The 21,378-nt window shown below is 44.5% G+C and overlaps 1 protein-coding gene across 1 annotated transcript in view; it reads right to left on the reverse strand.

The window, feature by feature from the left end:
- Nucleotides 1–5,179: 5,179 nt before the first annotated feature.
- The window catches only part of si:dkey-230p4.1 (trichohyalin), an 18,321-nt gene continuing 2,122 nt past the window's right edge, over nt 5,180–21,378 (reverse strand). The window contains exons 2-28 of the mRNA XM_059342287.1: nt 20,836–21,006; nt 20,561–20,698; nt 20,402–20,479; nt 20,250–20,320; nt 19,884–20,049; nt 19,682–19,788; nt 18,818–19,261; nt 18,504–18,612; nt 18,013–18,153; nt 17,753–17,901; nt 16,321–16,470; nt 16,128–16,206; nt 15,448–15,525; nt 14,996–15,142; nt 14,246–14,355; nt 13,866–14,007; nt 13,558–13,751; nt 13,359–13,486; nt 8,802–12,283; nt 8,561–8,692; nt 7,681–8,133; nt 7,504–7,587; nt 7,052–7,195; nt 6,732–6,881; nt 5,994–6,050; nt 5,802–5,861; nt 5,180–5,712 (exon numbers count right to left, since the gene is read on the reverse strand). Coding sequence (XP_059198270.1) covers nt 5,485–5,712; nt 5,802–5,861; nt 5,994–6,050; nt 6,732–6,881; nt 7,052–7,195; nt 7,504–7,587; nt 7,681–8,133; nt 8,561–8,692; nt 8,802–12,283; nt 13,359–13,486; nt 13,558–13,751; nt 13,866–14,007; nt 14,246–14,355; nt 14,996–15,142; nt 15,448–15,525; nt 16,128–16,206; nt 16,321–16,470; nt 17,753–17,901; nt 18,013–18,153; nt 18,504–18,612; nt 18,818–19,261; nt 19,682–19,788; nt 19,884–20,049; nt 20,250–20,320; nt 20,402–20,479; nt 20,561–20,698; nt 20,836–20,976 — 7,362 coding nt within the window. The 5' untranslated portion in view covers nt 20,977–21,006 and the 3' untranslated portion in view covers nt 5,180–5,484. The remainder of the gene's footprint in view (nt 5,713–5,801; nt 5,862–5,993; nt 6,051–6,731; nt 6,882–7,051; nt 7,196–7,503; nt 7,588–7,680; nt 8,134–8,560; nt 8,693–8,801; nt 12,284–13,358; nt 13,487–13,557; nt 13,752–13,865; nt 14,008–14,245; nt 14,356–14,995; nt 15,143–15,447; nt 15,526–16,127; nt 16,207–16,320; nt 16,471–17,752; nt 17,902–18,012; nt 18,154–18,503; nt 18,613–18,817; nt 19,262–19,681; nt 19,789–19,883; nt 20,050–20,249; nt 20,321–20,401; nt 20,480–20,560; nt 20,699–20,835; nt 21,007–21,378) is intronic.

Consider the following 21,378-nt stretch of genomic DNA (forward strand, 5'->3'; position numbering starts at 1 on the left):
TGATGTACTTGTACTTGAGAATTTGTATTTTCAGACACTTTATACATCTACAGAACAACATCTCAGGTAAATATTCATCATACGTCTCCAGATGTGTTGATTCTGTATGTTTACAGTGTTTGAGAAGGTATTAATGTAAAAACATTGTTTAGAACTTTAGACTTTGAATGCAGGACTTTTACTTGCAGTGGAGTATTTGAACTGTGTACTTTTGGTACTTTTACTACAGTCAAATATTTGATGACTTCCTCCACCGCTGATTAAATGTGAATATTTGGTGTTTTCTTTATCGTTTGTCATGATGAACTGAATCTTTCTGGCGTGTTTTCATTGTTTTCTGGTATTTTATTAACTAAACTCTGAGTCAATTGGTTTAAAAAATAAATAAATTAAAAGTTACCTTGAGGACGGAGACGACGATCAGTGATTGGCCGGCCGCCACGGCGATGGTGCTCAGAGTGGTGGCGGAGCAAGGACGCTTCATGTTTCCTCAGCTCGTCTCCTTCTGTCCCCCACTTGTCTCCTTGTGTCCTTAGCTTGTCTCCTAGTCTCCTTCTGTCTTAAACGCGTCTCCTAGTCTCCTTCTGTCCTCAGCTCGTCTCCTTCTGTCTTCCGCTCATCTCCTTCTGTCCTTAGCTTGTCTCCTAGTCTCCTTCTGTCCTCAGCTCGTCTCCTTCTGTCTTCCGCTCATCTCCTTCTGTCCTTAGCTTGTCTCCTAGTCTCCTTCTGTCTTAAACACGTCTCCTAGTCTCCTTCAGTCCTCCGCTCGTCTCCTTCAGTCCTCAGCTCGTCTCCTAGTCTCCTTCAGTCCTCCGCTCGTCTCCTTCAGTCCTCAGCTCGTCTCCTAGTCTCCTTCAGTCCTCCGCTCGTCTCCTTCAGTCCTCAGCTCGTCTCTTAGTCTCCTTCAGTCCTCTGCTCGTCTCCTTCAGTCCTCAGGTCGTCTCCTAGTCTCCTTCAGTCCTCCGCTCGGCTCCTTCTGTCCTCCGCTCGTCTCCTAGTCTCTTTCAGTCCTCTACTCGTTTCCTAGTCTCCTTCAGTCCTCAGCTTGCCTCCTTATGTCCTCAGCTTGCCTCCTTATGTCCTCAGCTTGTCTCCTTCTGTCCTCAGCTTGTCTCCTTCAGTCCTCAGCTTGTCTCCTTCAGTCCTCCGCTCGTCTCCTCGTCTCCTTCAATCCTCCGCTTGTCTCTTTTGGATTATTGCAGAAAAAATAATCTCATACATAAAAACATAAAAAACAAAACTAGCGGTAAAAAGGAGCAGATATTCTGCCTCTTTCTGTGTTTTGGACTCAGAAACACTGAGATCTGATGCAGCTGTTTCTAAAATACCGTCTGCATCACGTTCAGACGATGAAACGCCGCTAACATTAGCTCGGAGCTAAAGTGCAGACGGAGAGCTTCAGATTTAGCAGATATCTGATCTGATGCAGGAGCTCGTCATCGTCGCCACACATGGGAAACTAAAACTACACAGAGACCAACCTTACTAAATATAATCTCATATTTAAAGATAATCATTGGAATTATTATTCATTCACTGAAGTGAACGACAGTAAATCAGTCTGGATGTCAGATTAAAAAGCTCCTTTCTCACCTTTTTCCATCTGTTTGGTTTTATAATTTATTTAATTTGTGTGAAACAGAATTAGTTACATATTCATGTCTTTAATTTATACTTTAATTCTCAGTTTATCATCCAGATGATCCTGATCAAACATCTAAACCACTAGCAGAAGAGTTGGGTCTACGTGTTGGTTGGACCTCCTCCCTCTGCAGACTTTATTGCTCTTTATACTTTGTCACCGGTGCTGGAGCTGGTTCTCAGCTGGTTCTCAGTTGGTTCTCAGTTGGTTCAGCTTGTGAACTTGTTACTTACTCGTTAGCCCGCTAGCCCGTATCAATCACATTGCAGTTAAACAAATAAAATAAATGAATGATACACGTTTTAGTTGATCTCTTTCAACAGCACTGCATTAACGTAACTGTATCCCAAATACGACGTTGGATGGATCATTGGATCGGATGTTTATTAATAACACCGGTATCAACCATCGTTATCAACACACCCGGACCGTTCTTCCGTCCTTCACAATAAAATACAGTGCAGTAAAAAATAAAGATGTACTTTGAAGAGTGTTCTTACTGCTTTCTCTCATCAGATTTACTTTGGTGTTGTAATTAGACATGTAAATCTCCATGTACATAAATGAAATTTCACATGTAGATTGTTAAATATGAATAAATCAATTATACCTTCACTGGTGGTGGCGATCTTCTTCAAAATGGCATTACAGATGTGTTCGATTTAGGATACAGTCTATAGCCTTGTTGGTCCAATAGCCCCGCCCCTGACGTAAGAGAAGAAGGTCCGTCAAGCTTTGAGCTCTGAGCAACAAGGTGAACCGGCCTGACACCAGCTAGCCTCAGAGTTTAGCCGCTGGAGTCGTTTTTTCCCCTTTTCTAAAACTCATAAAACAAGTTGAGCGTTACTGGCTGTGGATTAAACAGTGAGGGAGACTCCAACTTAATATCTCAGAGATCAATAGACTCACATGTCTGCTCCAAGGTTAGCTACTAGCTAACAAGAGCTAACTAACGATGCTAGCTGTTAGATGAGATAAGCCAAACCTGATTTAACAGTTATGGTTCCTGTCAACTAGTAATCTTACCACTACTAGTGTAGAACTAGTTCAACAAACTAATTAATGACACCATGTGAAGCAAGCTAGGCTAGCTAGCAGTGTTGCTAGGAGCTTAAGATAACACAGGGCTGTGCTGTGCTAATAGCTAGCATCGCCCGGCTATTGGCTAACAGTCTATCAAAATGTCACATTAACTACTAATATAAATGATCATGTTATGTTTCCAATAGTGAAGAAAAACTAGATTCTAACTTCTTATCTTCAAACCGTATATCGTTTTAACCGTGTCCGTTAGCCTCAGGTATACAAGAGTCGGCTATAGGATGCTAACGCTTTTTTCTCGTGAATCTGCAACTTTTTTCGCGCAGATTTGCCACTTTAAATCTCTTAAATCTGCAACTTTTTTCTTGTACATTTGCCACTTTAATCTAGTAAATTTGCAACTTTTTTCTCGAAATATTACGTGAAGTTACCAAATATAGTTCTTTGCCTGATAAAGGGTTAACAGAGCCTGAGAGTCTATTTTATTTGTTTTGATTTATGTGTAATATTCTTGAGATTTAAAAAACAATTACTGTTGGAAAGGATGTACCTGGATTATTATACTCTAATATCATTATATCATTGGCATAAAATGGTCCTAAAACAACATCAACGATACCATCATTTATCGTGATAGTTTCTGGGAAATTATATCGTCTTAAAAAATGTGTTATCGTAACAGTCGTAGTCATCTATTAAAAAATTACTTATTTATCTGGTTATTAATAAGTGGATGATTTTGCAGGTAAGTGGTCATTTTTCAGCTTGAGTTATTTTTAATTTTTTATTCTTCAGTGTCTTACTAATAGTTTACAACTATTAAATGTTTCCTACGTTTTTTGTACAACTGGAATATTTTTTCACAATTTAATAGTTGTTTAAAATGGTAATAATTTATTTAGTCATTTATTTCCTGTTTTATTATTTATTCAGGTTGTTCCCTGCTGATGAATGTGTGTTTATCAGGATGCATCAGTTTGACTTTGCTTTTGTGTTTTTATGACTCACGTCATGTTTATGTAAGTTATTAACAAAAACAGAAGAGAAAATATTTAAAATGAACACGTGATCATCATCGTTTGAAGGTGAAAAGCAGAAACATGGAACACAGTGAAGCGACGGGATAAAACACATTATCTGTTAGTATAAAAACAAACTGATCAATGAGCAGAAAGTGACATATTGTCTTTAAATGTCGGGTTCAGTTGTTATTGAGCAGGTTTAATGTTAGAATATTTGGGTTCATTTGAAAAGTTTTTTTAACTGAAGAATAAAAACCAGTAATAGAATGTTTTCACTAAATCCCTTTAAAGCTTAGTAACACAATTACTCATCTTTAAAGTTTGTGTTGAACATTCAGATATAATGTAATAATAATAAAGTATAAACACACACACAGTACCTGAGGGGCGTTCATGGAGGTCAGGACGTTTCACTGCTGACGCTGTCGAGACTCAACAACTCTGAGAGGGAAACTCAGCTGAGAGAGAGAGGGAGAGAGAGAGAGAGAGAGAGAGAGAGAGAGAGAGAGAGAGAGAGAGAGAGAGAGAGAGAGAGAGAGAGGAGGTAAAAATAACCGAGTGGTTTCAGCTGGATTATCAGCGCTGAATGACAGAGAGACATCTGCCTTCCATAAACAAACACTTTCTCTCTGACAGTAAATATATCAGCAGCTCAGAACATGAAAACACCTCACACACTATTATACACACAGTAAACTATTACAGAAATAAAGAGCTCAAAAAACTTCAAATTTGATTAAATGTGACAGGTAATAAAACGTAAATTAGAGGAAAGTTCCTCAAAATTTTACTTAAATAGTTTAAAAATGTGGTAAAATAAAAACAATTGTAGCTCTTCATCATATACTATAAATAAGGTATTTATGTAACAAATGTGTGTATATATATATATATATATACGTTGTATTATCATTTTATACAGATAATACGAGTGTATATATATATATACATATATATATATATATATACACGTTGTATTATCTGTATATATACATATATACGTTGTATCATTTTATACAGATAATACGTGTATATATATATATATATATACATATATATATACACACACACACACGTTGCATTATCTGTATAAAATGATAATACAACTTATATATATATATATATATACATTTGTTACATAAATACCTTATTTATAGTATATGATGAAGAGCTACAATTGTTTTTATTTTACCACATTTTTAAACTATTTACGTAAAATTTTGAGGAACTTTCCTCTACTTGAGTATTTCATTTGTTTTCTGCCTCCACTCAAATACATTCAGATAAATATAATAATGAATAAGTTTTGTTTTGACTCAGTCTGACAGTTGAAGGGCAGGTGGCGCCTCCTTCAGGCTGCACAGAGAACTACACACAGCATCAACATCATGAAGAGAAAGAAGTGAGAATAATCATAATAATAATATTTATTAATATTAATAATAATGATAAATATTCCACGTTATTAAGACTTTGGTTTTTATTGAACTTTATACAAAAACAGAACATAAATACAATAAAAACAATAAATAAGTCAGTAAACATTAATAACTGATCAATAACTGTAACAGCAGGAGCTATTTATTGTAACTGATTCATCTTCCGGTTTTATTGTAAACTGATGAATAACTTTAAGTTTAAAAAGTTTAAAAGTCTTGATGTTGCTGCAGATGAAAGAAAACTGGAGAAATAGTCAAGATAAAACACACCTGATCAATAAATGGATCAGCTGTTTTTTGTCCTTTAAAGCTTCAGTAAAGTGAGTTCATAATCCGGGCGTTATGATTGGCTGAGGGACAACCTAAGCTCCTCCTCCCTGAGGCTGCGGTCCAATCGCTGTGTCTCAGCCTGCAAGACGGACGGGACCGGGCGCCGTGTGACGGCGGCCAGCGAGTCGGTGAGGTCGTGTCTGAGCGAGAGCAGCCATTGGCTGTTCCTGGACGACTGCTGGATAAACTCCGCCCTCTGCTGCTGCTCCTCAGCCAATGAGAGGCGCAGCTGACTCACCTGAGGGTGTGGGGGGGGGGAAACAGTGACATCATCAGCACCCACCTGACCACATCAAACACACAGGAAACTTCTTGTTCTGCTCTCACCTGGTCCTCCAGCTCCCTCACTCTGCCCCGCAGGTGCTCTTCTTCTGTGGTGTCTACAGACTGAACAGGCACAGCAGAGTTACCTACAAATACAGGTATATCTGTGTGTGTGTGCGTGTGTATGTGTGTCTATGTATGTGTGTCTGTGTTTGTACGTGTATATATGTGTGTATATGTGTGTGTGTGTCTCACCTGAGACCTGCCGCTGTCTGTCAGCTGCTGTCTGAACCTGGAACGCTCCTCCTCCACCTGAAAACATTCACCATCTGGTCAAAGTTTCTTCCTAATGTGTCCTTGTGTGTAGCTGTCTCAGTGTGTGTGTGTGCGTGTGTGAACCTGTCTCAATGTGTGTGTGTGTGTGTGTGTGTGTGTGTGTGTGTGTGTTTACCTGTCTCAGTGTGTGTGTGTGTGTGTGTGTGTGTGTGTGTGTGAACCTGTCTCTGTGTGTGTGAACCTGTCTCAGTGTGTGTGTGTGTGAACCTGTCTCTGTGTGTGTGTGAACCTGTCTCAGTGTGTGTGAACCTGTCTCAGTGTGTGTGTGTGTTTACCTGTCTCAGTGTGTGTGTGTGTGTACCTGTCTCAGTGTGTGTGTGTGTGTGTGTGTGTGTGTGTATCTGTCTGTGTGTGTGTGTGTGTGTGTGTGTGTGTGTGTGTGTGTGTGTGTGTTTACCTGTCTCAGTGTGTGTGTGTGTGTTTACCTGTCTCAGTGTGTGTGTGTGAGTATCTGTCTGTGTGTGTGTGTGTGTGTGTGTGTGTGTGTGTGTGTTTACCTGTCTCAGTGTGTGTGTGTGTGTGTATCTGTCCGTGTGTGTGTGTGTGTGTGTGTGTGTGTACCCGTCTTAGTGTGTCTCAGTGTGTGTGTGTACCTGCCTCAGTGTGTGTTTACCTGTCTGTGTGTGTGTGTGTCTGTGTGTGTGTGTGTGTGTGTACCTGTCTCAGTGTGTCTCTCAGTGTGTTTCTGTCCGTCTTCAGTTTTTCTTTCTGGTTTTCCAGGTGAGAATTTTTCTTCTTCAGGTGTTTCTGTTCCAGCTCCAGTTCAGCCACCAGACGCTGGAGGACCACCAGCCTGTCCACCACGCCCTACACACACACACACACACACACACACACACACACACACACACACACACACACACACACACACACACACACACAGACAGACAGACAGACACACACACACACACACACACAGTCAGGATGTCCAGGTGTAAATGTGTCTTTGCTAACTGTCCAATCAGAGGCTGCCTGACCTGGTCGTGGCTAAGCCCCACCCCCTCCTGTTGATGAGCTCGCTCCCTGTATCCGATCATCGCCGCCTCCGTCCTCTCCAGCGCTGAGCGGACGCGCTCTCTGTCCTTCTCCAGCTCATCAGTCCTCTGAGTCAGAGCATACAGCTGCACCACCACAACAAGACATTCAGAAATACATAAAAAAAATAATAAAATAAAAAATAAAAAAATAAAAAAAATAATTAAAATACATCAATTAAAAAAACTGTTAAAATTACATACAGAACAAAAAGGAAAAAATGGAGACTAAATAATTTAAATTATTATATTAAAAAAAAATTTTCATGTATATATGTATGTATATATATTTATTTATTTATTTTTCATAATCACATATTTATTCGTGATGGATTTTATGTTCTTTTTTGTTGGTTTTCTGATTATTTGGTGAAAAGTAACTGGAGGAGGTTTACCTCAGCTTCTCTCTGCCTCAGCAGCCTCCTCATCTCCTCTTTCTCCTGCAGCATGGAGGAGATCTGCTTCTCCTCCTGCTCCTCCTCAGGGAAATATAAACAATTATACATTTAAATGTAATGATCATTCTGCTGTTAACTCTTTTGTTAATGCATTAAACTTAGAAACCAGCTCACCTCTGCTCCTGCTCCTCCTGCTCCTCCTGTCTCTTTCCTCCTCTGTCCGTCCGTCTCCTCCCTTTCGGACCGGCTCTCCTGTGCCTCCCTCCTCGCCTCCTCCACCCTGGACCTCCACTTCTCCTCCACCTCCTCCTCTCTCTCCCTCAGCGTCTGGACTTCTGTCGACAGAGCTTTCAGCTTCACCCCCTGCTCCTCCTCCACCTCCTTCACTCTGCTACTCCACCTCTCCTCGGCCTCCCTCCTCTGCTCCTCGGCCTCATCCTTCGCCCGTCGAGCCTCCTGCAGCTCCTCCATCAGCTCCCTCCTCCTCCTCTCCAGGGCCTTGGCTCTGGCTCTCAGCTCCTCCACATCTCCTCCCTCCACCTCCTCCCTGACGCTCTGCAGGCTCTCCTCCTCCTCCTCCTCCTCCTTCAGGGTGCTCCTCAGACGCTGCTCCTCTCCCCGGCTCTCCTGTAGGATCAGGTTAATTTATTAAAAAAATATATCAAAATACATAAAATTAAATACAAATACATATATAAAAATAAAAGTAAATACATAAACAAAAAATGAATAGACAGTAAATAAAAATAACTGTTTAAATGTCATTTATTTATTTTATATATTTTTAATTTGCTAATTTTTTTTAATCAAAATACATACAATTAAATGCAAATATGTATATATATATATATATAAAAAAATAAAAGTAAATACAAAAACAAAATATTAATAAACGGTAAATAAAGATCAATATATCTGTTTAAATATAAATTATTCATTTTTTAATATGTTTTTAATTTGTTTTAAATGTATTTATAATTTTATTATTAATCTAATTTATGTGCTAATGTGTTTATTTATTTCTGGTTTATTTCCCATGTTATTTCCTCTGTACCTGCAGGAGGAGCTTCAGCCTGCTCGCCTCCTGCTGCGCCTCCTTAAGAGCCTCCTCCATCTGCTGCTTCTCCTCATCCTTCTGCTTCACCTCCTCCCTCGCTCGCTCCCTGCTCCTCCTCACATCAGACACCTAAAACACAGTTAAATACATCTGAATACTGCAGAATAACTCTCATATATATATATATACACAATATATAAATATGTATTATGTCATTGTATATAAATTGTAAGTGTACCTGAGTCTGCAGGGAGCTCAGGTTGACCTCCATGCTCTGCTGCACTCCTCTCAGCTCCTTCTGCGCCTCCTCTCTCCTCCTCTGCTCCTCCTGCACCTCCTCTCTGAGAGCTTTCAGCATCTTCTCTGTGCTCAGTAATGCCTGTTTTAGCTGCTCCTTCTCCTCTTGTGCCTTCTGCACCTCCTCTCTGAGAACTGTCACCTCCTTTTCTGTGCTCTGTAACATCTGTTTAAGCTGCTCCTTCTCCTTCTGCACCTCCTCACTGAGAGCTGTCATCTTCTTCTCTGTTTGTGTCTCTTTTGCCTGCTCCTTCTGCACCTCCTCTCTTTGAGATTTCAGCTTCCTCTCCATCTTCAGTAGCTTCTCCTGTACCTGCTCCTTCTCCTTCTGCTCCTCCTGCACCTCCTCTCTCAGAGCCGTAACCTCCTTCTCTTTGCTCAGTAACGTCTGTTTTAGCTGCTCCTTCTCCTTTTGCTCCTTCTGCACCTCCTCACTGAGAGCTTTCAGCTTCTTCTCCTTCTTCAGTAGCTTCTCCTGTACCTGCTCCTTCTCCATCTGCTCCTCCTTTCTGAGAGCTGTCGCCTCCTCTCTGCTCTGTAATGCCTGTTTTAGCTGCTCCTTCTCCTTTTGCACCTCCTTCTCTGTCTTCAGTAACTTTTCTCGTACCTGCTCCTCCTCCTTCTGCTCCTCCTTCAGCTCCTCTCTGAGAACTGTCACCTCCTTCTCTGTCTTCAGTAACGTCTCTCGTATCTGCTCCTTCTCTTTCTGCGCCTCCTCTGTAATGTCTGTCAGCTTATTTTTGGTTCTCCTCAGCTCCTCTTGTACCTCCATCCTCTTCCTTTGCTCCTGCAGCACCTCCTCTCTGAGAGTTGTCACCTCCTTCTCTGTTTTCTTTAGCATCTCTTGTAACTGCTCTTTCTCCTTCTGCTCCTTCTGCACCTCCTCTGTGATGACCGTCAGCTCGTTCTTGGTCTTCCTCAGCTCCTTGTGCGACTCCTCCCTTCTCCTTTGTTCCTTCTGCACCTCCTCCCTGAGATCTGTGACGTCTTCTCTCCTCTTCATCAGCTCCTCCTGTGCCTCCTTCTTCTCCCTTTGTACCTTTTGCACCCCCTCTCTAAGTGAAGACACCTCCCCCTCGCTCTTGGTCCTCCTCAGCTCCTCCTGTACCTCCTCCCTCTCCCTCCACTCCTCCTGGGCCTTCTCCCCCCTTCTCCGCACCTCCTCCTTGAGGGCTACCATCTGGTCATGAGTCGCCTCCTCCTTCTTTTGTTCCCTTTTCACCTCATCTTTGAGAGCTGCCACCTCCTTCTCAGCCCTCCTCAGCTCCTCCCCCCTCCTCTGCACCTCATTCTCTGTGCTCTGTAACGTCTGTTTTAGCTGCTCCCTCTCCTTTTGCACCTCCTGCACCTCCTCTCTGAGAGTCGTCACCTCCTTCTCTGTCTTAAGTAACATCACTTGTATCTGCTCCTTCTCCTTCTGCACCTCCTCTGTAATGTCTGTCAGCTCACTTTTGGTTCTCCTCACCTCCTCTCTGAGAGCTGCCACCTCGTTCTCAGCCCTCCTCAGCTTCTCCTGTAACTCCTCTTTCTCCCTTTCTTCTCTTACTGCCTCCTCTCTCAGTACAGACACCTCCTCTCTCCTCCTCCTCAGCTCCTCCTGTGCCTTGTCGCTCTCCCTCTGCACCTCCTCTCTGAGAGCCGTCACCTCCCTCTCCCTCCTACTCAGTTCCACAGACAGCCCGGCCTTCTCCTCCTCCAGCTCTCTCACTCTATCCTCCTGCAGGAGGTGCTGATCCCTCTCGGCCCCCACCAGTCTCCCTCGCTCCTCTTTCGCCTCCCTCAGTTCATATTCCAGCCTCCTCTTCTCCTCCCTCACCCTTCTCAGCACCTCCTCCTCTTCCCTCCTCCACTCCTCCGCCTCCTTCAGTTTGTTTTCCAGCCTCCTCTTTATCTCCTCTATTATCCTCAGCTCCTCTCTTTGCTCCTTCATCTCCTTCTCCATCTCCTCGCATCTGTCCTCCTGCCTCCTCTTCTCCTCCTTGGCTCTCCTCAGTGCCTCGCTCTCCTCCTCCAGCTCCTCCTCCACCCCCTTCACTTTCTCCTCCAGCCTCCTCTTCTCCTCCTCCACCTCCTTCAGCTTGTTGTCCAGCCATCTCCTCCTGTCCACCTCAGTTCTCCTCAGCACCTCCCGCTCTCTCCTGTCCTCCTCCTCCCGCTCCTCTCTCTCCTCCAGCGTGGCTGTAAGGTGCTGCGCCTCCTCCTCTCGCTCCTTCAGGTTACGGTTAAGCTTTACCACCTCCCTGGTGCTCCTCTCAGCTTTCTCCTTCAGCTCCTTCACCTCCTTCTCCAGCCTGTCGAGGGCCTCCTCCCCCTCTCTGGCGCTCCTCCTCGCTCCCTCGCTCTTGGCCCGGGCCTCCTGCAGCTCCCTGGCCTGGGAGGAGGCCCTGATGTCTTTTTCTCCTCCCTCCCTCCTCTCTCTCTCCAGGAGCGCTCTTGTCTCCTTCAGCAGCACCTCCAGCTGCTCCTCCCTTGCCTCCTTCTGCTTCAGTTTGTTGTTCACCTCCTGTTGCTCCCTCTCTCCCTCCTCCTGCTGCTCCTCCACCTGCCTCAGCCGCTCCTTCAGCTCCTCCACCTCCTCCTCCCGCTCCCTCACGGCGCTCATCTGTCGCTCCAGGCTGCGCTCCCTCCGCTGCACCTCCTCCTTCATCTCCTCACACTCCTCCTTGGCCACGTTCAGCCTCACCCTCAGCAGCTCCACCTCCCCCACGTTCTCCCTCAGCCTCTCCACCTCCTCTTTTGCTCCCTCCGCTTCACTCCTCAATCGCTCCACCTCCTCCTCCCTTCTCCTGCTCCTCTTCTCCTCCTCTTCATCTCTGAGTCTCTCCTTTTCTCTCTTCTCCTCCTCTAGTTTAGAGGTTTCTCTTCTCAGTCTCTCCATCTCCTCCTCCACCTCCTCCACCCTCCTTCTCCACCTCTCCATCTCCTCCTCCCTCTCCTCCTTCTCTCCTTCTAATCTCTCCATCCTGTCGCAGAGCGCCACAGTCTCCTCCTCCCTCCTGACCTCCTCCTCTCTCCACCTGACCTCCGTCCTCTTCGCCTCCTCCTCCAGTCTCTCCTTCTCTCCCTCCGCCTGCAGTATTCTCTCCATCACGTGGCTGACCTCCTTCCTCAGGGTCTCCACCTCCCTCTGTCTCTCGCCCTCCTCCTCCCTCAGTCCGTCTATGCGCCTCCTCAGCGCCTCCACCTCTCCGTCCCTCGTGCCCAGCTCCTCGCTCAGAGCCTCTCTCTCTCTATGCCAGGCCTCCTTCTCCTCCTCTTCTTCTTCTCTCCTCCTTTTCTTCAGCTCCCCCACCTCCTCCGTCAGCCTCTCCGTCTCCTCCCTCAGCGCCTCCCTCTGCTCCTCGCTCCTCTCTCTCCTCTCCTTCTCCTCTTCTCTCCCGGTTGTCGTTGTCTCCAGCTCTGCTCTCAGACACTCGATCTCCCCTTCACAATAAAAGCACAACAGAACGGCTGTTAAAAACTTTTGGAAGCTCCTCGATATACAGGATTAAACGTTGATATTCAGGATTAAATGTTGATATTCAGGATTAAAACGTTAATATTCAGAATTAAATGTTGATATTCAGGATTAAATGTTGATATTCAGGATTAAAATGTTTAATATTCAGGATTAAAATGTTTAATATTCAGGATTAAAATGTTGATATTCAATACTAAATGTTGATATTTAGGATTAAAACGTTGATATTCAGGATTAAAATGTTGATATTCAGGATTAAAACGTTGATATTGATGATTAAAATGTTGATATTCAGGAGTAAATGTTGATATTAAGGATTAAAACGTTGATATACAAGATTAAATGTTGATATTCAGGATTAAATGTTGATATTTAGGATTAAAACGATATTCAGGATTAAAATGTTGATATTCAGGATTAAATGTTGAAATTCAGGATTAAATGTTGAAATTCAGGAATAAAACGTTGATATTTAGGATTAAAACATTGATATACAGGATTAAAATGTTTAATATTCAGGATTAAACCGTTGATATTCAGGAATAAAATGTTGTTATTCAGGATTAAATGTTGATATTCAGGATTAAAATGTTGATATTCAGGAATAAATGTTGATATTCAGGATTGAAACGTTGTTATTCAGGATAAAAATGTTGTATTCAGGATTAAATGTTGAAATTCAGGATTAAAAAGTTGAAATTCAGGATTAAAATGTTGTTATTCAGGATTAAATGTTGTTATTGAGAATTAAATGTTGATATTCAGGATTAAAACGTTTATATTCAGGATTATAATTTTGTATTCAGGATTAAATGTTGATATTGAGGATTAAAACATTGATATTCAGGATTAAAACGTAGATATTCAGGATTAAAAAATTGATATTCAGGATTAAATGTTGACATTCAGGATTACAATGATGATATTCAGGATTAAAACGTTGATATTCAGGATTAAATGTTGTTATTCAGGATTAAATTGTCTATATTCAGGATAAACATGTTCAGATTGTCTGTAGACAGAAGTGTGGAGTCTCACCCTGCAGAGTGTCTTTGGCCTGCTGCAGCGTGTGGATGTGTGTGTGCAGCTGACATCGCTCCACCTCGGCCTGGGAGAGCTGCTGCTGCTGCTGACTGAGCTGCTGGTGGAGAGACACCGACAGACTCCTGCAGGAGCAGAGAGGAGTATAAACACACGACACATATATCATCCATCCATCCTCAGGTGTGTTCAGTACCTGAGCTCCTGCAGCTCCTCCTCCAGCTGCTCCCTGAGTCTCTGCAGACTCTCCTGCTCCTCCTGCAGCCTCCTGCTCTCCCTCTGCTGCTCCTCCTGCTGCCGATCTCTCCTCCTCGCCTCCTCCGCTGCCCGCCGCAGCTGCTCCTGCGCCTCCTTCAGCTCTGTGCACACAGAGGCGTGCTGGGAGGACAGCTGAGGAGACACACACACACACACACACACACACACACACACACATTAAACATGATGCAGCACACAGGTGGAACACTGGTTGTCACCTCCTCCTCCTCCTCCTCCTCCTCTTACCTCCTCCAGCTGGCCACCATCCCTCCTTCTCTCCTCTGTCAGGGAGAGCAGCTGCCTCTCCTTCTCCTCCACTATTCTCTCCATCTCTCGCTCTCTTTCTCTCAGCTGACGGATGAGGTCGGTGTCCTCGTCTCTCTGCACTCTGAACAAACAACAAACATCCAAAACACTTCACAGTGATAGAAGACGTTGATATTCAGAAATAAAATGTTGATATTCAGAAATAAAATGTTGATATTCAGAAATAAAATGTTGATATTCAGAAATAAAATGTTGATATTCAGAAATAAAATGTTGATATTCAGGATTAATGTATTCATCTTGAATATCAACATTTATATGATTGTCAGGGTTCAGGTGGTTGTGTGAGCCAGACTGACCTGAGCTGGCTGTGGTCCAGGTTCAGGGTCTTGACGTCCCTCTGCAGAGAGTTGACCTCTGACCTCGCAGCCTGCAGCTGTGATTGGCTGTCAGACAGCTCACACTCCAGCTGCAGAGACACACAGGAAGAGAGTGATGTGATGACAGACAGAAAGACAGACAGATAGGCAGAAAGACAGAAAGACTGACAGACAGGCAGACAGACAGACAGGCAGACAGGCAGAGAGACAGACAGACAGGCAGAGAGAGACAGAGAGACAGACAGACACACACAGAGAGACAGACAGACAGACAGAGAGAGACAGGCAGACAGACAGACAGACAGACAGAGACAGAGAGAGACAGACAGACAGACAGACAGACACACAGACACAGACAGGCAGGCAGGCAGACAGACAGACAGACAGACAGACAGACACACACACAGACACAGACAGGCAGGCAGGCAGACAGACAGACAGACAGACAGAAAGACAGACAGATAGGCAGAAAGACAGAACGACTGACAGACAGGCAGACAGGCAGAGAGACAGACAGACAGGCAGAGAGAGACAGGGAGACAGACAGACAGACACACACAGAGAGACAGACAGACAGACAGACAGAGACAGAGAGAGACAGACAGACAGACACACAGACACAGACAGGCAGGCAGGCAGGCAGACAGACAGACAGACAGACAGACAGACAGACACAGACAGGCAGGCAGGCAGACAGACAGACAGACAGACAGGCAGACAGCGTCCTACCTGCAGCAGCTGTTTGTTCAGCTCTCTCTTGTCTGACGCTATAGACGAGTTCAGAGCGGCCATCTTGCTCAGAGCGTCACATTTGTCCTCCACCTCTCGCTTCAACACACACTCAGAGGAGGAGAGGGACAACACACTCTCCCTGCACTGACGGAGACAGAGAGATTCTGGTTTCTGTCATTCTGACTCTGTTATTCTGCACAAACATGTGTGTGACATGTGACATGTTTGAGTTGTTGTGCTGATTCCACAAAGCTGCAGAACTTTTTAACGATTAACTGAAGATTTTAACATCAACCAAGGCCTCATTTCTAGTTGAATTAATTGATTGTGTTTTGAAGGACCTGCAGGATCAGTCATTATGTCATTATAACTACTGTGTATGATGGATGATGAGTAAAATATTAAAGAAGTTCTGTTAGACTGTGCAGAGGAGATTATAATAAAGGAACCTTCTGCAGGGCGTCTCTGCTGTCTGCAGCCTCTTCTTCTGCTCTCTGTCTGTCCAGCTGCTGCCTCTCCAGCGCCCCCTGCAGGAGGACAGGAGGAGCTATGCTTCAGATTCATAACACAGGATGAAATGAACATAACATTTATGTCACTAAAGCAGGGGGGGGCAACCTTTACTGACTAAAGAGCCACTGTTGGCAGAAAATAAAGAGAAAATTGCCACAAACCTTATATTGAGCCTAAAATGAAAATTAAACAGCCTAATAAGTCTAAATTAGCCTACCAACACTATTAATAGTCATATAGAGCATTTATTAATATGATTTTAAAAACTAGTCTATCCCAGGGAACTCAAAACTAAACTCAAAGTTGGCAAAACTTAAATGTTAAGCCGCCGGGCCGGAGACTTTCGTAAGATATGAAACACATTTTAGTTGATTTAAATGTCAAAACTTTTTTAATATGCTGTAAAAAAAAAAAAGGCTATACAATTTTACATTTGAAGAATACGAATTGTTTTTGGTCTACACCATTGATAAATGAGAATTGTAATGTAAAAAAATATATCATTTTTTTGTCTCAGCCACGGGGGGCCCCTGCAGGCGGCCTAAAGGGCCACATGAGGCTCTGGAGCCACAGGTTGACCACCCCGGCACTAAAGGATGAGAAAGTAAAACTTCACCTTCAGAGTGTGAATCTGCATCTGGTGCAGAGTTTCTCTCTCGGTCAGCTGGACGTTCTCCAGCAGTTCAGTCTCCACTCTGAAACAAACAAACAGCAGTAGATGATTAATAAATGAATAAATAAACACATTAATAAATAAAAATGACTTTGAACTGAATCAAAGTGAGACTGAGACTTTTTAATTGAAGTACCGTCTGAGTGTTTGTGCCTCCAGCTGTCTGTTTCTCTCCTCCTGTCGGTCTCTGTCTCTCCTCAGACGCTCCAGCTCTCTCTGCACCTCCTCCTCCCTCCTCTGCACCTCCTCCAGCTGCAGACGCATGGAGGACGCCGCCTCACGCTCCCTGGGACACAGACACAGTCACAAACAGTCCTGTTCCTCTCCTGTTCTTATGACTTTAGCCACGATAATCTTTCCTTTTTCCCGATAGAAAACAGGTGAAAAAGAAGACTTGGCAGGTGTTTTTTGTCAGAATGATGAAGTCTGCCATGTTTCCCTCCAGGTGAGTTTTAAAAAAGAAAGAAATTACAGTGATGTTACAAACCTGCTAGTAATAATATATATATACAGTCATTGAAAAATGATTAGACCATCCTTTTTCTCCAATTTCTCATTCATTTCAATGTCTGGTACAACTAAAGGTACATTTCCTTGGACAAATATAATGATAACAACAAGAATAGCTGATAAGGGTTTAATTTAAGAGCTGATATCTAGACATTTAACATGGTTTTCTTGATAATAACCAAAATCATTATCAAGATAAGTGACCCAAGCCAAAAGATGTAAAATCACAAAAAAGCCACAAAATTGTAGAAAGATATAAAATGACCAAAAGAGACCAAAAAAGACACAAAAAAGACACAAAAAGACATAAAATCACCCAATCAACGTGAAATAAATATCTAAAATCTTAATAAATCTATAGGTCCTGCAGCTCTGTGGAATCAGCACAATCACAACAACTCAAAAATGTCTTTGTGCAGAATTACACAGTTAGAATGACAGAAATCAGAAAATAGTTGAATTTCTCTGATAATTGTTTTTAAAAATGTGAATAAAATGGAATTTATATATAAACACTTTTTCAAGTGCCCACAAGTGTCACAAATGTGACCAAAAAAAGATGTTAAATGAACCCAAAAAGACACAAATTGACCAAAAAAAAACATGGTTTTCCATGGTTTTCGTGATAATAACCAAATTCATGATCAATAAAACCATGTTAAATGTCTAGATATCAGCTCTTAAATTAAACTCTTATCAGCTATTTTTGTTGTTATCATTATATTTGTCCAAACAAATGTACCTTTAGTTGTACCAGGCATTAAAATGAACCAGAAATTGAAGAAAACAAGGTGGTCTAATCATTTTTTCCATGACTGTGTGTACATTGTGTTTAGAGTCCATGGAGAAATTAAAAGTGGTGCACTGCAGCCTCTAGTGGCCAAAACGAGCATTACAACAACAAACAGAACAAAACAATCAAGACACCTGGCAAAACTTAAAATCCTGGTAAAAACATTCTTTTTTACCTTTTTAATCATAAACAGCAGAGAAAACAATGGTGTGTGTGTGTGTGTGTGTGTGTGTGTGTGTGTGTGTGTGTGTGTGTGTGTGTGTACCTGCTCAGTAGGTCCAGAGTGTGTGTGAGCTCCAGCTGTGTGTGTTGTGTGTCTGTGTGCAGCTGCTGCTTGTCGTCCTCCAGCTGTTTCAGTCGGAGCTGCAGCGCCGTTTTCTCCTCGCCGAGCCGCCGCAGAGAGAGCTCCGCCCCCTTAAAGACACACACACACACACACACACACACACACACACACAGAGACTGATGATTGGATAACCCCTTCACACACAGATCAGCTTGATTAACCGCCTCGTGACCTCTGACCTGCAGTTCCTCGTGTCTCCACTGCAGGGCGCTCTCAGTGTGAGACAGGACAGACAGCAGCGAGGACAGGTCCAGACTGAGGACGCTGTCCGGGGACACACACACAGACCTGCTGCTGCTGCTGCTGCTCAGGACTCTGGACTGGAGACACAACAGACACATGCTTTTATCTTGATGGATTTTAAAACTCAAATAGGATCTAAACCACATTCTGAGGTGGTTTTAAATCCGATTTCAGTCAGATTTCAACAGATGTGTCTCTCTCTAATCTGGTTTGAGGCCACAGAGCCTGTTAAACGTCTCCCTGGTGAAAGCTGCTTATTATCACCTCTATCAGTGGTCCCCGGGGACAGACGGGCCCCCGACACCGTCCCCGTCGCCAGGCAACAGCAGCTATAGAGCTGCAGCCACCGGCTGAGAGACGGCGTCAGGTCTGTTAGTGAGATCCAGAACAGGATCTGTCTGCAGTCTGAACATGAGATCACACTCACCAGTTTGAGGACGGCCTGACTGACGGACTGGAGACTCCTCTCTGTCTCTCTGTGTCTCTCCTCTCTCTCAGTGTCCTCAGCCTGCAGAGAGACAGACAGCTCCGCTATCCTGAGACACACAGACAGAGACACAGACAGGTGGTCACACAGACAGACAGAAAGACAGAAGGACAGGTGGTTAGACAGACAGACAGATATGTGGTTGGACAGACAGTCAGACAGACAGACAGACAGACAGAGAGACAGACAGACAGACTGGTGGTGAGACTGTCTAACAACCATGATTGAATTAAAACACATCAGCAGTGAGTTACCGTTCTGTCAGCTGAGAAACTGTCGTCTCATGAAGAAGCTTCAACTCTGAAATCTCTCGCTCCTTCTCCTCCCACCTCACATTGTCCTGCTCCTCCTCTTCCTCCTCTGCCTCCTCCTCCTCCTCCTCCTCCTCCTCCTCCTCCTCCTCCTCCTCCTCCTCCTCCTCCTCTTTGTGCTCCAGCTCTCCTAAGCAGAAGGTTCCCAACGTGGAGGAGGAGATGAGAGGTGGAGCAGGTGGTGAGGAGTCAGGGGGAGGGAGGAGCAGGGTGGAGGAGAGGGGAGGAGAGGAGGAAGGAGCAGGGAGGTCAGAGGGGAGGAGAGGAGGGGGAGGCAGAGAGGAGAAAGGAGGAGCGCTGAGCCTCAGGGAGGAGGAGACGGAGTCACAGCTGGAGAGGAGCGACGAGGAGAGACGAGAAAACTCCGCCCGCAACTGCCACAGATCTCTGCAGAGAGACCAGTCAGTCAATTTAAAACAGGTCGGTCAACTTCAGTCAACTTTAACAGGTCGGTCAACTTTAACAGGTCGGTCAACTTTAACAGGTCGGTCAACTTTAGTCAACTTTAGTCGGTCAACTTTAAACAGGTCGGTCAACTTTAAACAGGTCGGTCAACTTTAACAGGTCGGTCAACTTTAGTCAACTTTAACGGGTCGGTCAACTTTAAACAGGTCGGTCAACTTTAGTCAACTTTAACGGGTCGGTCAACTTTAGTCGGTCAACTTTAAACAGGTCCGTCAACTTTAACAGGTCGGTTAACATCAACAGGTCAGTCAATTTAAAACAGGTTGGTCAACTTTAAACAAGTCGGTCAACTTTAGTCAACTTTAACAGGTCGGTCAACTTTAACAGGTTGCTCTCCCGTACCTGTCGGCGGCGGTCTTGACGGTGTGACAGTGGCGCCTCAGAGCAACCACAGACCTCCAGACTGACAACAGACGAGCCTGCTGCTGACCCACATGACCTGACAGACACTGGACAGACACACACACACACACACACACACATCAGTCTAAAGGTGAATCATCACCTTGAAATCAGACTATAATCCTAGAACATGAACACAAACCTCCTTCTCCCTCCGCCAGTCATCCTCTCTTTGCCCCGCCTCCTCCAAGGCTCTGGTCCAATCAGACGTCACTTTCTGGAGGTCCTCACTCAGGGCCTGGTTGGCCTGCTCTGATTGGCTGAGCTGCTCCTGGAGGAGAGCATTGGTGTCAGCCAGGCCGACCGACCTGAACACACACACACACACACACACACACACACACACACACACACACACACACACACACACACACACACACACACACACACACACACACACACACACACACACACACACACACACACACACACACACACACACACACACACAGGTGAGACTGAGATTGAGACACACACACACACACACACACAGAGGGCTGGTACACACCTCTGCTGTTCCTCCTCCAGCCTGATGAGGGCGCTCTCCAGAGAGTCGCTGTGTTTGTCTCTGATTCTCCGCTACAAAACACAACTAAGTACATTAATAAAAAGTACACAACATCTGGAGTACTGCAGTGTTAGTAGTATTATCAGTCTGACCTCAGTGTTGAGCAGCTGTGTGTGTCCGTCCTGCAGCTGGAGCTCCAAACGCTGACATCGCTCTCTGTACTCCATCACCTGCACACACAGTACAGTCAGTACTACCACAACCTGAGAATACTACTGGAGTACTGCATTATGTGTACTCTGCGTACTCACCTTGTTCTGCAGTCGGTGGAGGAGCAGAGCCTGGCGGGCCTCCCTCTCTCTCCCCTCCCTCACCCTCTTCTTCAACTCCCTCTGCTCCACCTCCACCTGCACAGAGAGGGCGAGCGAGGGAGACACCGACTGGGCCAGCTGGAGAGAGAGAGAGAGAGAGGGAGAGAGAGAGGGAGAGAAACAGGAGGGAGAGAGAGAAAGAATAGGGGGAGACAGGTGTAAGGGTTAGATGATGATCACATGAACTCCTCCTCCCCCTCCTCCCCCCTCCTCACCCTGTCACTCAGAGCTCTGCTCCTCGACTCCAGCTCCTCCCTCTCTGCTCGGCTCGTGGCCAGCTCCTCCTGCAGACGACACACCTCCTGCTGAAACTCCGCTTTCTCCTGCTGCCATCCAATCAGCAGCTCCGACTGCATGCTGACAGGTCGACCTCGTCTTCAGTGAACCTGGACGGAGACACAAAGACACAGAAAGATAAAGAGACACACAGAGAGACAGACAGGGATAAAGACACAGAAACACTTTTTATTGTGCAGCTTTAGTTAATAATGTTTCACTCGTGTTTTTGTGACTGAGTCTCCATGGAACTACATAAAGCTGAGAATACTGGTTCCCCTACTGCTGAAACTATAACTGCATGAAAGTAGAAAAGTACTAATGCTAATAGAAAATTTACTTCAAAAAGAGAAATACTCTGACGGGGGATTTATTACATCACTCCTCAATACCTCATGTAACTGCCCGAGGAGTGATGAGGTCAGAGCCTAGACGCCAAATCTAATCCATGTTCATTGTCCAATAAACACAATATGCATCAC

This window comes from Centropristis striata, chromosome 10 (genome assembly GCF_030273125.1).
Source record: "Centropristis striata isolate RG_2023a ecotype Rhode Island chromosome 10, C.striata_1.0, whole genome shotgun sequence".
NCBI classification, from domain to species: Eukaryota; Metazoa; Chordata; class Actinopteri; order Perciformes; family Serranidae; genus Centropristis; species Centropristis striata.